The 15,000-nt window shown below is 37.0% G+C and overlaps 2 protein-coding genes and 1 pseudogene across 2 annotated transcripts; all 3 read left to right on the top strand.

The window, feature by feature from the left end:
* Positions 1-1,767: 1,767 nt before the first annotated feature.
* LOC124829024 (uncharacterized) lies at positions 1,768-5,005 on the top strand. The gene is made up of 5 exons (XM_047302447.2): positions 1,768-2,368; positions 2,437-2,589; positions 2,685-2,826; positions 4,311-4,552; positions 4,661-5,005. Exons 1-5 carry the CDS (start codon positions 1,943-1,945, stop codon positions 4,865-4,867), a joined length of 1,170 nt encoding a protein of 389 aa, XP_047158403.1. The 5' UTR covers positions 1,768-1,942; the 3' UTR covers positions 4,868-5,005.
* Positions 5,006-5,723: 718 nt separating this feature from the next.
* On the top strand, positions 5,724-8,718 carry LOC124829023 (subtilisin-like protease SBT1.5 pseudogene; annotated as a pseudogene).
* A 2,879-nt stretch (positions 8,719-11,597) lies between these two features.
* On the top strand, positions 11,598-13,811 carry LOC124829026 (ethylene-responsive transcription factor RAP2-12-like). The gene is made up of 2 exons (XM_047302449.2): positions 11,598-11,944; positions 12,653-13,811. The coding sequence occupies exons 1-2, from the start codon at positions 11,713-11,715 to the stop codon at positions 13,498-13,500; spliced, it is 1,080 nt and encodes a 359-aa protein (XP_047158405.1). The 5' UTR covers positions 11,598-11,712; the 3' UTR covers positions 13,501-13,811.
* The last annotated feature ends 1,189 nt before the right edge of the window (positions 13,812-15,000 follow it).

Raw genomic sequence — 15,000 nt, 5'->3', positions numbered from 1 at the left:
TATATAATTGAGTATCTAACTAATAACTCGTTCATTACTTCTTATGTTATAATAATATTAACATCTAAAATCACAAATAATTGACTCAAATTTTGAAAGATTGTTGATTTAAACTTATATATTTTTATTTATCACACTATATTTTCTACAAATCATATACTAGACAGTAGGAACTTCATTTGACTTTCACACATAATATTTTATTCAGTGTGATTCCTATATTAGTAAAGTCATGATATTTCCTTCTTCAGTCCTTAATTCAATACACAACCTAAATATCTCAACACGATATTCTCTCCATGAAAATAATGGTTTACAATTCTTAATGTGAAACTTATCACATAAATATAAATAATCACATTTAAAATTAATTAAAGCAATAAACAAACAAACAACAAAACAAAATTAAATATTTAGTTGAGTGAAAATGTCATCTAAACAAGAGTTTAGTTGTAACATTTAAATCTGTTTATTGTTTATTGCTATTTCAACCTTAATGTGATTATTTAAACATTACTATTTCAACCTCAAATGATTCACAACATAACTCAATATTTTTCTATACCTTTTAAAACATCAAAATAAAAATTAAGATATCAAAATATCAAGATTTTATATCTTTACATATCCATGAATAACATCCTTCCATAAAATTCATATTAGTGTGACAAAGTCACATCCATCGATGCATGAAAACTTCTCAAAACTAACTAACAAAAAATAGACAACTAAACGTACTCTAAAACAAATTTTGGTTACATATATATGTTTTGTCCTTTACCATAATGTTTAAGGTAGGTTATAATTTAGACGAATAAATTCTTCAAATAAAAAACAAATTATGAAGAATTTATCTAATTTATACAATTTTTATTCTTAATCAATTTACTAGATCCTTACAAGAGAAATTTAATATTGTACCATTTATATTCTTAAACAGTATACTAAATTCTTATCGAATACCCATAATATTAAAGATATCTGACATGAGAATTAAAGGGTGTTCAATAAGAGATAATACAATAAACCTAAATTTTGACTAAGATAGAGTCTAAATGACTTTAATACAAAATTAAGCTTTAATATCATTAATTTAACTAAAATGGTTCAATAACATATCACACATCAAGTAAATGAAAAACAAATTAAAATATATTTCAAAGAAATCATTTTTTATTTTTATAACTCTTTGCTCATAATATTTTGATAATTTTTTTAATTTTAAAAAGAATAAAACATGTAGGCTTTTTGCTCATAAGGTGTGTTACATTAATTTTCTTTTTTAATCTTAGGTTTATTTTTTCGAAAAATAAACTAACCAAGTTCATTTTTGCATATGTATTTAGTTAATTAAATTTTTGTGTATAATATGGAGAACGAAACTCGGCATATTAAATTTACTTTTGCAAATATATATTCAGACTTAAACATAATAAAAAATTATTTAACATTTTATTGATTAACAGATGTTAGTTATTTACTTTTTTTTTCATTTAAATTAAAAAATACATTTCCTAGCATATATAAGTTTATATAAAATTAGAAAAATTATTTTAATATAGAAAATGATACTTAAACAATATTTTAACATTATTTATGTATTATTTTGTAATTGGTCCAAAATTACTCTTGATGTGAACATGAACCTATAATAAAATAACAAATATTGTTAAAGTATCGTCCTCTTTTAATATACAACACTCCAGTGAATATTTTTGAATTTTTTTTTTAAAATGCAAAAGTTGAGTGATTCTTATTTATCTGATTAGAAAATGGCAGAGTGAGAGGGGAAATGTTGAGTTGGCTTAGTTTTGAATTTGGGGATTGCGGAACCCTAATCTTAAGTTTTGCTTAACCCACAACACAACACATGGTATCTATTCTTATCTGAATCGAATCGAATCGAATTTGCTTGTGTTGAAGTGGGAAGGGAGGATCAAAGATGTGGTGGAGATCAGCGTCATTCATCATGGACAGGCAGCAGAACGAGGCTGCTCTCAAGGGAGACACCGTCGCTCCTACCGAATCATCGATATCAAACCCTAACCCTAATCCTAATCCCAACTCTAACCCTAAGACCTCTGCCTACTATGAGACCAGAGCAGCACATCATGGCGTTGTCACCAGCGACTGGCTGGCCCAGGCTCAGGCCGCCATTGGGCCAGACCCTGATCCTCTACCTCAACTCAGGCCCGATCCTGACAAGCCATTCAGCGTCATCAAGGAGTTTAATAACTGGCGGATACAGCCCCATTTGGCGGAGGCCGTCGCCGCCATTCGCGCCTTGGCCGCCGTCATAAGGACCAGCCGGGCTACCACCATGATGCAGCTGGAAATGGAGCTGAAGAAGGCCTCCGATACTCTGAAGGTACTCTCAAGCCACTAACTTCATTATCTTCTGGTTCATTGATCTCAACACTCTTTGTTCCGTTACAGTCGTGGGATGCCACCTCTATCTCTTTAACAGCGGGCTGTGATCTCTTTATGCGATATGTCACTCGGACTTCTGCTTTAGAATACGAAGACTTCAATTCCGCTAAATCTCGCTTGATTGAGCGTGCGGAGAAGTTCGGCGAAATCTCCCACAAGGCAACTTTCTCATTCATTTCCACCCTCTATGCACTGCACTTTAATTTCCCTTATTTTTCTCACATTTGTGCCTAAATTCATTTTTTATTCTGCAGGCCCGCAAAGTTATCGCGATGTTGAGTCAGGATTTCATATTTGATGGTTGCACAATTTTGGTTCATGGTTTTTCCAGAGTTGTGTTGGAAGTCCTCAAACTGGCAGCACAAAACAAGAAATTATTTCGGGTCTTCTGCACAGGTTTTTTCTTTTTTGCTCTCTTACTTTGATTTTATTTATGTATTACTTTAGGGGCGCATTATTTCAGAGTTGTAACAGAGGGCTCATATTCATGTTTAGTTCCAAAGTTTAAATAACAAATGAGCAACTTTGTATTTTTCTTTAACGATAATTTCATGGATTTAGGCTTTCTTCATCTTTTCAGTCACATCTTGTATTAATCGCGATTGTTAAAATTGTTATTCTCAATTCATTTCTGTATTCTTTTTAAAACAATGGAAGAAGCCAATCTTTTGATTGTTTTACTGATAATTTGGTTTCTGCCTGTCTGTTGTTGTTGATTGATTGATACGGAGAAACATGTTCACATTGTGAGATAAGGCTTGGTTATTGTTATTGCCTGTGAAGTTTGGTTTCTGTACCCTCCTGATTAGACTGGGATTCGATCATCGTAACAATTGATTAAGGGATCATATTTGACTTAACTTGGTCATTATCTTGGGGTGTTCACTGGATCGGGTTAACCGATGACCCAACTTTACCCAATCCAACCCAATTAGATTGGGTTGGGTTTCATTTGTAATTGGATCAAATCTGATCCAACTCGAACTAACTCACTCTTATAATGGTTGGCTCAGTGTTTTAGTATATTATAAACAAATTGTGTTATGTTTTTCTTTTCATGTTTTAAGTTAGTTTGGACAAACTTGGTATGACTTGACTCATTGCCTTATTTGAAGTCTTGGATTAGTTTTTGTAAAGATTGTGTTATTTTTTAATTAGGTTGATACTTGAAAATTACAACTTTTAACAGGAAAACAGAATTTATTTCAAAATGTTGATGTAATTGATCCAACCGAATCCAACACGCTCAAGAGTGGGTTGTGTTTGATGGGTTGGGTAATGGGTCTGCTCAAATCCTACACAACCCTTATCAGTGTCTAACATATGGGTCAGATGTTTTCGGAGAGAGGCTCTAAGTATAAGTGGGTCAACAACCCACTAAGTCCCTGTGCCCGTCCCAGTACTTAGGAAACTGTCGAATGATATCTCAAGGAGCGTAACCTTAACCTATGGGTCAGATGTTTTCAGAAAGAGGAATCTGTAATGATAAGTGGGGCAACAATCCAGTACTTAGGAAACTGTGGTTCAATATCTGAGGGAGTGTAACGTGGCCCTAATACCTGGAATTTATGGAACTAACATTTAAGATCCTAAGCATGAAGCAATATACTCCAGCTCCAGTAACTCGGACTGGGTTGGTTAGCTTTGGTAGGATAAATAGAGGAGGATTGTCGGGTCATTAGCCATTAGGTAACGAAAAGGCAAAACACATAATTCGAATGTTTAGGTCACTTTCAGCTACAAGTAGATTTATTCTGGAACAGTTTCAATTTTGTTCACATAATTTCCATTTATGAAACCCATTTTAAAACTTGTGGAGTGTATATATTTGGCATCTTCACTGTAATCTGAACTTCAACCTCGTGTCTATTAATTTGTAGAGGGAAGACCAGATCGAACAGGATTGCGGTTGTCCAATGAGCTGGCCAAGCTTGATGTTCCTGTGAAACTACTAATAGATTCTGCTGTGGCATATACTATGGATGAGGTGGACATGGTTTTTGTAGGTGCAGATGGAGTTGTGGAAAGTGGGGGCATAATCAACATGATGGGAACCTACCAAATTGCATTGGTTGCACACGGGATGAATAAACCAGTTTATGTCGCTGCTGAAAGCTACAAGGTATATTTGCAATTTGCTAAGTTGGACTTTATGTTGGCTTGCGCTCATTTTTTAGAAAGTTTACTTTGAATTTGTGTGTAGTTAATGTCTGGTTATGCATTTCTGCAGTTTGCTCGTCTCTACCCTCTTGACCAAAAGGATTTAGCCCCTGCTTTACGCCCTATTGATTTCGGTGTACCTATTCCATCCAAGGTTGAGGTTGAAAGGTCCGCGCGGGACTACACCCCTCCTCAATACCTTACTCTGCTTTTCACAGATTTAGGTGTTCTTACCCCATCTGTTGTCAGTGATGAGCTGATCCAGCTATACTTATAGTAATCCATGTATATCTATATCTCTTTTTGTATTCTTTACAAATCTTGGCTTATATTCAAGATCATGTATTTTACATGAAACAATTTTGTGACAAGCACGTCTATCGTTTCAATTAATTTGGGGTGGCTTTTAGTATTAGGGCATTGCGTATCTATGTGGCTACACGTAATCTGTTCTTTCTTTGACTTTCGAAGCATAACGCGAGTTCTGTCAGAGAAATAGAACTGCATTCCGTTTTTTGACGTAGTTTTGAAACTTGGTGAATAATTAAATTTTAAAACAATATGTGAAGTGTTATAACTGTGTTATTTTGATCTGATTTGAAGAGGACGATGAAAGTTATGTCGTCATTGTTAATGCCTTTTATTTTAAGAACATTTTTTAGTTAATATTATTATGTCTCGTGCACACTGATGGCCGAACCCTTTGCGAATTGTTACACGTTCCATGGTTTTCATGATTAATGATTGGTTTGAAGAGATTGCTGACTTTTAGGAAGTAAACCGTTGTCAAGATTTATTTCTTATTTTAATTTCAAGGAAAGTATATTTTTTCTGAAAATGTTTCTAGTTAAAAAAATCTTAAATCAATATACGTAACATGAATAAAGAAACGGAACAATGTTAAATACAATTGATATTGAATGTAGATTCTAGTAGAATGTGTAAAAGTTCTAGGGTGGTGTTGGTAGTCCAAGATTGTGTAAAAATTGAACTTCGATGACCTTCACTAAGCATAACCATGAATGATATAAACGCAATAATTTGACTTTTTGAGCTAAGAAAAACCAATTAGGCCAAAAAGCAAATGAAAAGAAAAGGTTTTTCCATGAGAAACAAAAAATAAAATATTGTTTGCTAAATGTAAAATGTGGTTGATAGTTAATAAATGAGGGAATTGTGGCAACACATGTTTTCTGTATCTGTGAATGTTTTGTCAGTGTGTTCGTGAATTTGATTGACATTATTATAACATAGACACGTACACTAGGTCCTACTCTTTCTGTTCACCTGAGAGAGAGAGAGAGAGAGCACTCTCACTTCACTGGAGCTGAATCTCATTCTCCATGGCTTCTCCCTATGATCTCAGAAGAAGCATTCTGGTTTTGCTGTTGGTGACAGCTTCAGCTTGGGAAGAAGAGAAGAAAACATTCATAGTGCAAGTGCAGCACGATGCGAAGCCTTCGATCTTCCCCACGCACAGGCACTGGTACGAATCATCACTGGGTGAGGCCACCTCCATAATCCACACCTACCAAACAGTCTTCCACGGATTCTCTGCAACTCTCTCCGCCGCGGAGGTGGAGAACCTGGAGTCACTCTCCCACGTCATAGCCCTCATACCCGAGCAGGTGCGCCAACTCCACACCACGCGCTCCCCTCACTTCCTCGGCCTCAACACCGCCGACAGGGCTGGCTTGCTAAAGGAAACCGATTTCGGCTCCGATCTTGTCATCGGACTCATCGACACCGGCATTTCACCCGAAAGCCAGAGCTTTAACGACCGCGACTTAGGCCTCCCTCCCCCCAACTGGAAGGGTCAATGCGTCGCCGGAAAAGGCTTCCCCCCCAACTCCTGTAACCGCAAGCTCATCGGAGCCCGCTACTTCTGCGGCGGTTACGAAGCCACCAACGGCAAAATGAACGAAACACTCGAGTACCGTTCTCCGAGAGACACTGACGGTCACGGTACCCACACCGCTTCCATCGCCGCCGGCAGGTACGTCTTTCCGGCCTCCGTCATGGGCTACGCCAAGGGAATGGCCGCCGGGATGGCTCCCAAGGCTCGCCTCGCCGTCTACAAGGTCTGCTGGAACGCTGGCTGCTACGACTCCGACATCCTGGCAGCATTCGACGCCGCCGTGGCCGACGGTGTTAACGTGGTCTCTCTGAGCGTCGGGGGCGTCGTGGTTCCCTACCACCTGGACGTGATCGCTGTGGGGGCCTTCGGAGCCTCGGAGGCTGGCGTGTTCGTGTCTGCCTCGGCGGGGAACGGCGGTCCCGGCGGGCTGACGGTGACGAATGTGGCACCGTGGATGACAACTGTGGGGGCCGGAACCATAGACAGAGATTTCCCGGCGGATGTTATTCTGGGGAACGGGAAGGTGATTGGTGGAGTGAGTGTCTACGGTGGGCCAGGGCTGAGTCCGGGTCGGCGGTACCAGCTGGTGTATGCTGGGTCTGACGGTTACTCTTCCTCTCTCTGCTTGGAAGATTCCTTGGACCCTAAATCCGTGAGTGGTAAGATTGTTGTCTGTGACAGAGGCGTCAATTCAAGGCCTGCCAAAGGCCTAGTCGTGAAGAATGCCGGTGGAGTTGCCATGATTTTGGCCAATGGTCCCTTCGATGGAGAAGGTCTGGTAGCTGACTGCCACGTCCTCCCGGCCACCTCCGTCGGTGCCGCTGGGGGCGACCAAATTCGAAGATACATCTCGTTGGCCTCACAGTTACGGTCGCCACCCACCGCAACCATTTTATTCAGGGGCACGAGGGTTGGGGTTAAGCCAGCGCCAAAGGTGGCGTCTTTCTCGGCCAGAGGGCCTAATCCGGTTTCCCCTGAGATTTTGAAGCCCGATGTGATTGCGCCTGGATTGAACATTCTTGCGGCATGGCCTTCTTCCATTCCTCCTTCTTCCCTACCTTCCGACCACCGTACCACTGACTTCAACATACTCTCCGGCACCTCTATGGCCTGCCCTCACGTCTCCGGTTTGGCTGCTCTTTTGAAAGCGGCCCACCCTGACTGGAGTCCCGCCGCCATAAGATCTGCTCTCATCACCACTGCCTACACTCTCGACAATGGAGGAGGTGGAGGGACCTTGTTGGACGAGTCCACTGGGAATGCTTCTTCGGTCTTCGATTATGGGGCTGGCCACGTTCACCCGGAGAAGGCCATCAACCCCGGTCTGGTCTATGACATTTCCACCTACGATTATGTCGATTTCCTCTGCAATTCCAACTACACTGCCCACAATATTCGGGTTATCACCAGAAAGGCCGCAGACTGCAGTGGAGCAAAGAGGGCCGGTCACGCTGCCAATCTCAATTACCCCTCTTTATCTGCTGTCTTTCAACAGTATGGCAAGGAAGGCTCACGCATGTCTACACACTTCATTAGAACTGTCACCAACGTTGGAGACCCCAACTCCCTTTACAGGGTTACTGTTGCAGCCCCTGCCGACACCGAAGTCACTGTTGAACCGGACACACTGGCTTTCAGGAGGTTGGGTCAGAAACTGAACTTCCTTGTGAGGGTGCAAACCAGGGAAGTGAAGCTTTCACCCGGGAGTTCAACTGTCAAGACTGGCTCCATAGTTTGGTCTGATGCCAAGCACACTGTCACCACTCCCTTGGTCGTCACCATGCACCAACCTCTCTGATCTAAAACTGTTTGTTAGTTCCGGGTTTGGTCTGTTTGGCTGTATAAATTTTGCACTTTTTCCATATTCTTACCTTAGGACTATGTTTATTCTTAAGTTAGTTGTTGTTCCACATATAAGTATGTATGTATAATGGTGAAAGCGAAACGCTTGTGAGATGAAGGATGGATGGTACGAAACATGGTGGAGGCGTATATATCCTTCTTTCATGTTTGTAAAATTAAGAATGAATGAAGGAGTGTCTGTAGGAAATGGTGTCATGAGAAGAGGAGGAGAATAAGGGAAAGATTCGTATCCTTTTACAGCAAATTTTGATGGATGGTTTCGGAGTGTCCCTTTTCTTTTGCTTAGTCAAAGATTTTGCAAGCACATGTGCGCAGACACGGTAATCCTTGATGCATATGAATCATCAGACAGTGAAGCAACAATTTCACCTCTTCATAATGACAGACTAGACATATTCCCATTATTATTTTTGTTGTTTTATGTGTATTCTAATAACCACAATCTGCTTACTTTTTAAAAGTAGCACCATTCATTACCTTCTTATGAATTCAACATTTCCACGGCACTAACAAAATTAACATTTAGTAACTTGGGATGGTATGTATTTTTAAGACAAAAGAAATATTTTGTCTAAAATGATATATATTAGTGTTTATGAAATTTAAAATAATAATTTTCAACATAATTCTCTTTAATTCTTAAGGTGTATGATAAGTTTTAAATTAGTATAGGAATACAGGTAATTTAAAATAATTTTTTCAAAAATAATTTTCATATTTCATGTTCATAAAAAATATCATTAAAATACAATTTAGATGTTGCATGGTATTCATGTATCAAATTAAAATTTTAAAAGACTTTAGACATAAAAAATAAGATTTGAAAAACTAAATAAGAATGTTACGATTTATAAGAATTGTTTTCGTAAGGAAGGTCGACTTAGTCACTTCAAACAACCGATAGTCTATTGTCTTAATTTTAAGTCTTTTTGTTTGTACACGGGTTTACCTCTTAAAGATTTTTTCATGTCAAAATTAATTTGGATTCAAAGGATAATAGAGGTATAATTAATGTATTACTTATCACTTAATTTCGATTTCAATTTATAGTTTTTTTCTAATGGGTTTTTATTAGAATTAGCTTAATTACAGTTCAAATAAATTTAAACATTAATTATTAACCTAATCAGAATTACTTGATTGTCTTAAATCGCTAATGTAATAGTTTAGTTTTTCGATTAAGATAACAAGTTTGGGTTCGATCGACTGATTGCTTGGACTAACCTCATTCCTTAACCCGACAATCCATAATGTACTCAAGTCCCTCAAATCTGATAATTGCTTAAGGTTATGTAAAGAAATTTGATTTGTTATCCACTGTTCTTTGCTTCAACCTGCTTGAACTCCCTACCATTCATTTTGAAATGTGACCATTGAGATCGATAGCCAAAACACTTTGAACTTCGTGCTTGCTAGTTAGTTGTAAGGAGATATGAAACATTAGGTCGTTTGGACTATCAGATTGTATATGACAGTTGTGGCTTCATGACAGTTGGGCTATCCATTTTTATAAATAAAGATGAAGTTGGCCTGTCATTTTCACTTTTTCTCATATAGGTCTTCCTTTATTGTTCGCTTTCTGCTTAAGGTAATAATAATGTTAACTATTAGTCTTTCTTTGTCTGAGGAGTCTTCTAGCTGGAATGGTCAGGGGTATATGGATGATTCCTCGTCGTCAATGTCATTGTTCAAGTCTTCGTTAGACAACTAGAGATTAACCAAGTGAAATTTAGGCAGTGCAACCATGGTTGTACACACTAGAGATGCGAAGGAAGGCCTTATCTCAAATGATATTGTCACGAAGATTGAGGTTGATTTCTTTGATGAGGGGGAGGAAGTGAATCTTCCACTCGTCCCACGTTATGATTGGCGTCACACGAGGTTTGTGAATATGTGACTAGCTTTCGTTGGGGTGCGAAATTGTGCGATTGGACTGGAAAGACATATGTGCTTGGCGACAACATAGAGGACCACGTGCTTGACTTGCGAGTCTACAAGGAAAATACATGGATTTGTCATGACAGGAAATGTTTTAAAGCAGACTTCTTTTTCATGTACGCCTACTTGTTCACCAATATGCTCGTCAAGATATCTTTCAAGAGTTTCAGATGGAGGTGTTGCACGAATTTAATATGGCACCTACTCAACTCCATCCGAACAGCTGGGTGGCTAATAATGTCTTTTAAGTTTTATGCTTGATACTTGATTTGACACCTATGTCTCGTGATAGAAGCCAAAATACTTCGATATCGATCACTTCAAACGAGGTGGTCATCCAACTTTTTAATTTCAAGTCTTCTTGTAAACATGAGTTATCTACTAAATGTTCTCTAATTCCAAAGTTAGTTTGAATTCAAATGCAAGAAGAATAATAATGTGTAATTAATGTACACCTACCACCTTATCATAACTCTAATTTATTGTTTTTCCAGTGGGCTTTTGATTATATAACTAATTTATTTGTGATCTAAATTGACTTAAACCTTAATTACTGACCTAATCAGAATTATTTAGCTATATGAAAATAACTTTATTTACATTTTGTTTTATATTATCTAATATCATATACATAAAATATTTTCTAAAATTTTAATTAATTACTTAATATTTTTAATTAAATAAATTAAAATAATAATTATTGTAAATGTTAACTTATTTTATTATAATTAGTAATTAGAACTTAATGTTAGTGATTTATATTATAATATTGTTGAATATTTTGATTTTCAAATAAATAATAAAATAAATAATGTTTTATTTTAATTTTTATTACCAATTGGTTTAATGGGTTAACTAGGAGAAGTTAGCCGCCTCATCGCTATCAATTTAACGGCTTAAACAAAACATCCAATCACTCTACCAATCCTAATTTCTTTATTCATGCTTCTTTCAAAACTATAATCCAAAAAGTTAGAGTTTTTGTTAATTAAAGATGGAGATTCGGCTGTTATAATTCAACTAACAGTTAACCATACCAACGTTGTTCACAAGAAAGTGAAAGTTATTAAACAGTGTCCCTGGATGTCTACACTGTACTCAATAAGTGAAGAAATAATTTATGATGAGAAAAAAATACTTTTGCCTATTACTAGAAAAAAATGAAAATTATATTGATATTATGAAAAAGTTAATTAGAAAACCTAGTACAGAAAAAAAAAACAATTTTAAACTTTTATTTTAATATAATAAATTACTGTAGGTAAATTTTATTGTATCACTTAAACCTCTTGTCAAAAGAGTCGTTCTTGTGTAAAAAGGCTGCGTATAAAACGAAAACAAATGAAGAGTGGGTAAACATAGAAAACGCAGAATAGAAAAAGCAAAAACCTTCATTCGCAGCGTTCAACCAAAACCGAGTCTTTGGATATTCATTCATAGCTTTGTTGTTTTTCATCTGACCGATGTGTGGAGGAGCTATTATCTCTGACTTCATTCCGGCGGCAGTCACTGCCAGGTCTCGCCGGATCACCGCCGGTCATCTGTGGTCCGATTTGAAGAAACGGACTTCTGAGGTCATCCACTCGGACGATGACTTCGAGGCTGATTTTAGGGATTTCAAGGACGATTCCGACATCGAAACCGACGTCGACGCCGACCACCAAGTCAAACCCTTTGCTTTCTCCGCCTCTTCTCGTAACTTCTCTCTCTTCTTCACAATTCTCTTTTTTTCCTTCGCATGCAAAATTATCAATGTCTGCTTTTTTGTTTGATTTTTTCGGACCAGTTTTTATTCATCCACTGGAATGGAAATCAATTTTGTTGGGCATCATGTGATATGAATTTCTGTACCCTCAATTTTAAAGTGAATCTAATATGTGATTTTCGTTTATGGAGTTGACTGTAGGGAATTTTATTTTCTAGATCTGCTAGAAACTCTTTGACTCGTTATGGATCCCGGGTTGATTTCTTGAATGATTTGTTTTTTGGGAGAAATGCTTCTTGTTTAGGAGTGTATGTTTATCCATTTTTCGTACCAGAGTTCACTTTCTACTGATTTTAACTCAAGGATCACTTTGTGGATTTTGTTGAAATTGATTGATGTTTCATTTCATCGTGTTGTTTTGTTGTTATCACAAGCTACAAGCTGTTCTGTCTCTCGGTCGCACACCACTGCAATTGTTCTTTCTCAGTATAGTGGGTGGTAACCTTCGCCTTGATTAAAAAACTAAACTACTAAAAATGATTTTTACTTTATTGGGGAGACTTCTAAAGTCCTCGAAGGGTTTTTGGGAGGATTGGAAATTTTCTTATATGATCCATGTATGATATCATTATTGTTATTTTCTTTGTTTAATTGTTCTGAGTGTCTGTTTCCCTCGCCGTGAAATGTGTTTATTAAAGAGCGGGCAGTGAAATCTGTGGCATTCAATGGTGGAGCTGAAAAGTCTGCAAAGAGAAAGAGGAAGAATCAATATAGGGGAATTCGTCAACGTCCTTGGGGGAAATGGGCAGCTGAAATCAGGGATCCAAGAAAGGGCGTTCGTGTCTGGCTTGGAACCTTCAACACTGCTGAAGAAGCAGCAAGAGCTTATGATGCTGAAGCACGGAGGATTCGTGGCAATAAAGCCAAGGTGAATTTCCCTGAAGAAGCTTCCGTGAAACGTTCTAAATTAAATCCACTGGGAAATCGGAAGATTGTTCAGCCCAATGTTCACAAGTTCAATGCTGGGAACAATCAGAACGATCTTCGTTGGCCTATGGATCTGGTGGAACAGAAACCCCTAGTTAATCAGTTTGCTGACATGGGTTCCTTCCCCGGCAGTGGAAATGGGCTCAGATCTCTGCCTTCGACTGATAATGTGACCCTTTACTTCAGTTCAGATCAGGGGAGTAACTCATTTGATTGTGCAGATCTTGGGTGGAGTGAAAAGGCTCCCAAAACTCCTGAGATCTCATCCATGCTTTCTGCTCCTTTGGATTGCGATTCTCATTTTGCAAAGGATGCCACCCATCAGACTAACTCTCAGGATGTGGTATCTATGCAAGATGATTCTTCCAAGACACTCTCTGAGGAGCTTGTGGATATTGAATCTGAATTGAAGTTTTTTCAGATGCCTTATCTTGAAGGGAGCTGGGACGATACTTCATTGGAATCCTTGCTATCTTGTGATACAACCCAGGATGGTGGAAACCTGATGAACCTTTGGAGCTTTGATGACATTGCTTCCATGGCTGGCGGAGTTTTCTGAGCAGCCTTTTGTTGGCCTCCTCCCTGTGTATTTAAATAAGTTGCACATCATTTTTCATTTTCCTTCGGAGTTCATTAATCTTGTTTGTGTTTTTTGTTGCATTTATTCCTCCCAAGTACACATCCTTGCTTGTGCTTGACAAAAATATGATGTTATTTCCATTTTTCTTGCTATCTGGAATGGTTGTGATCTCTGTTGAGGATAGAGTTGAAAACAATTAACTCGCTCAGCACGAGTGAAGTTTATTGATCACTTGCTTTTAAATTATGGGACTATATATAGCTATTTGGGCGCTCTTTTACCTTGTCAAAGTCCATAGTTTTAGCTTCAGGGAATCTCGATTGATGTTGCAGGGCGATTATAATATGATCTGTGAAACAGTCTTGGCTGCTGATATTTTTGAACTCGGTTGTTTCTCTACGGTTATCTTCTCGTGAGAAAATTTGAAGGATGAAAAAGAGCACTATGATGAGCAAGATGCAGAAAATTATAAATATTTGATTTCAATAATTTTGTTAGTTTGGTATGTAAGAGATGGAGAAGTTTACGAAACCAAAGTTTTTCAATTCCATTGCGTAGAAGTCCAAAATGTCGGGAATGTTAAGGTTACGATTGTTGTACATGATGTATGATGTAGAAATATGGTGTTCTTTAAGCAATCGTCTTCAATGTCAAAAGTAGCAACACAATGTCGTATGTTCTGAATAAATTGTAGATGAAATTTAGAGAATATAATGACAAAATAAATGAAAAAAAAATCAAGAATAAAATATTACATGGAACCAAATTTGCAATTTAGTCGAATTATTCACAACAACTTCAATCCCCCAAAATAGTCTTTCACAAAGGTACTCTTCATGTGTGTGTAACAAAATCATTTAAGTTATCTTTTTAACACTATGAAATAATATTTGAGTAATATTAATTTTATAAACTACTTTCAGCAATCATAATAATAAATATAAGTATTTTCAATAGTATTTTAGAAATAAAGGATGTATTTGAAAAATAACAAACCTTTTTATGTAATTTATAACTTTATGATAATATTATTTTTATTTTTAAAATAAATCAATTATTGAATATTATAGTACTCATAGGTACTTAATAATTCTTAGCATTAATATACCATTTTTTTAATTCATTCTTTATCCAATTTTCAATTGTTCTATTATACAATATAAGACAACCTAATATCGCTAACAAAAATAGTAACCAGCATAACAAAAATTATCATAAAATAATAATAACAATAATAATAATAATAATAATTTATTAATAATTTGTTTTAAAAAATTATGAAGACCATTTAAGGTTTTGAACAACTTCGAGTCTACGAAAACTACCTTATTACCATGTCCTGTTAATTATCATTCTTGTTTTGATGGTTTGAAAGAAATGGACATTTCAGTTATTTGATTCAATATCATTTTCTTAGGAGTTGTATTTCTTCTTGGATATGGTTCGAGGGCAATGAGTTACTCCATTATTTTCATTTAT

Source organism: Vigna umbellata, chromosome 2, assembly GCF_029865625.1.
Source record: "Vigna umbellata cultivar VRB3 chromosome 2, Vumbellata_1.0, whole genome shotgun sequence".
Taxonomy (NCBI): domain Eukaryota; kingdom Viridiplantae; phylum Streptophyta; class Magnoliopsida; order Fabales; family Fabaceae; genus Vigna; species Vigna umbellata.
This window is presented reverse-complemented; position numbering and strand designations above follow the sequence as displayed.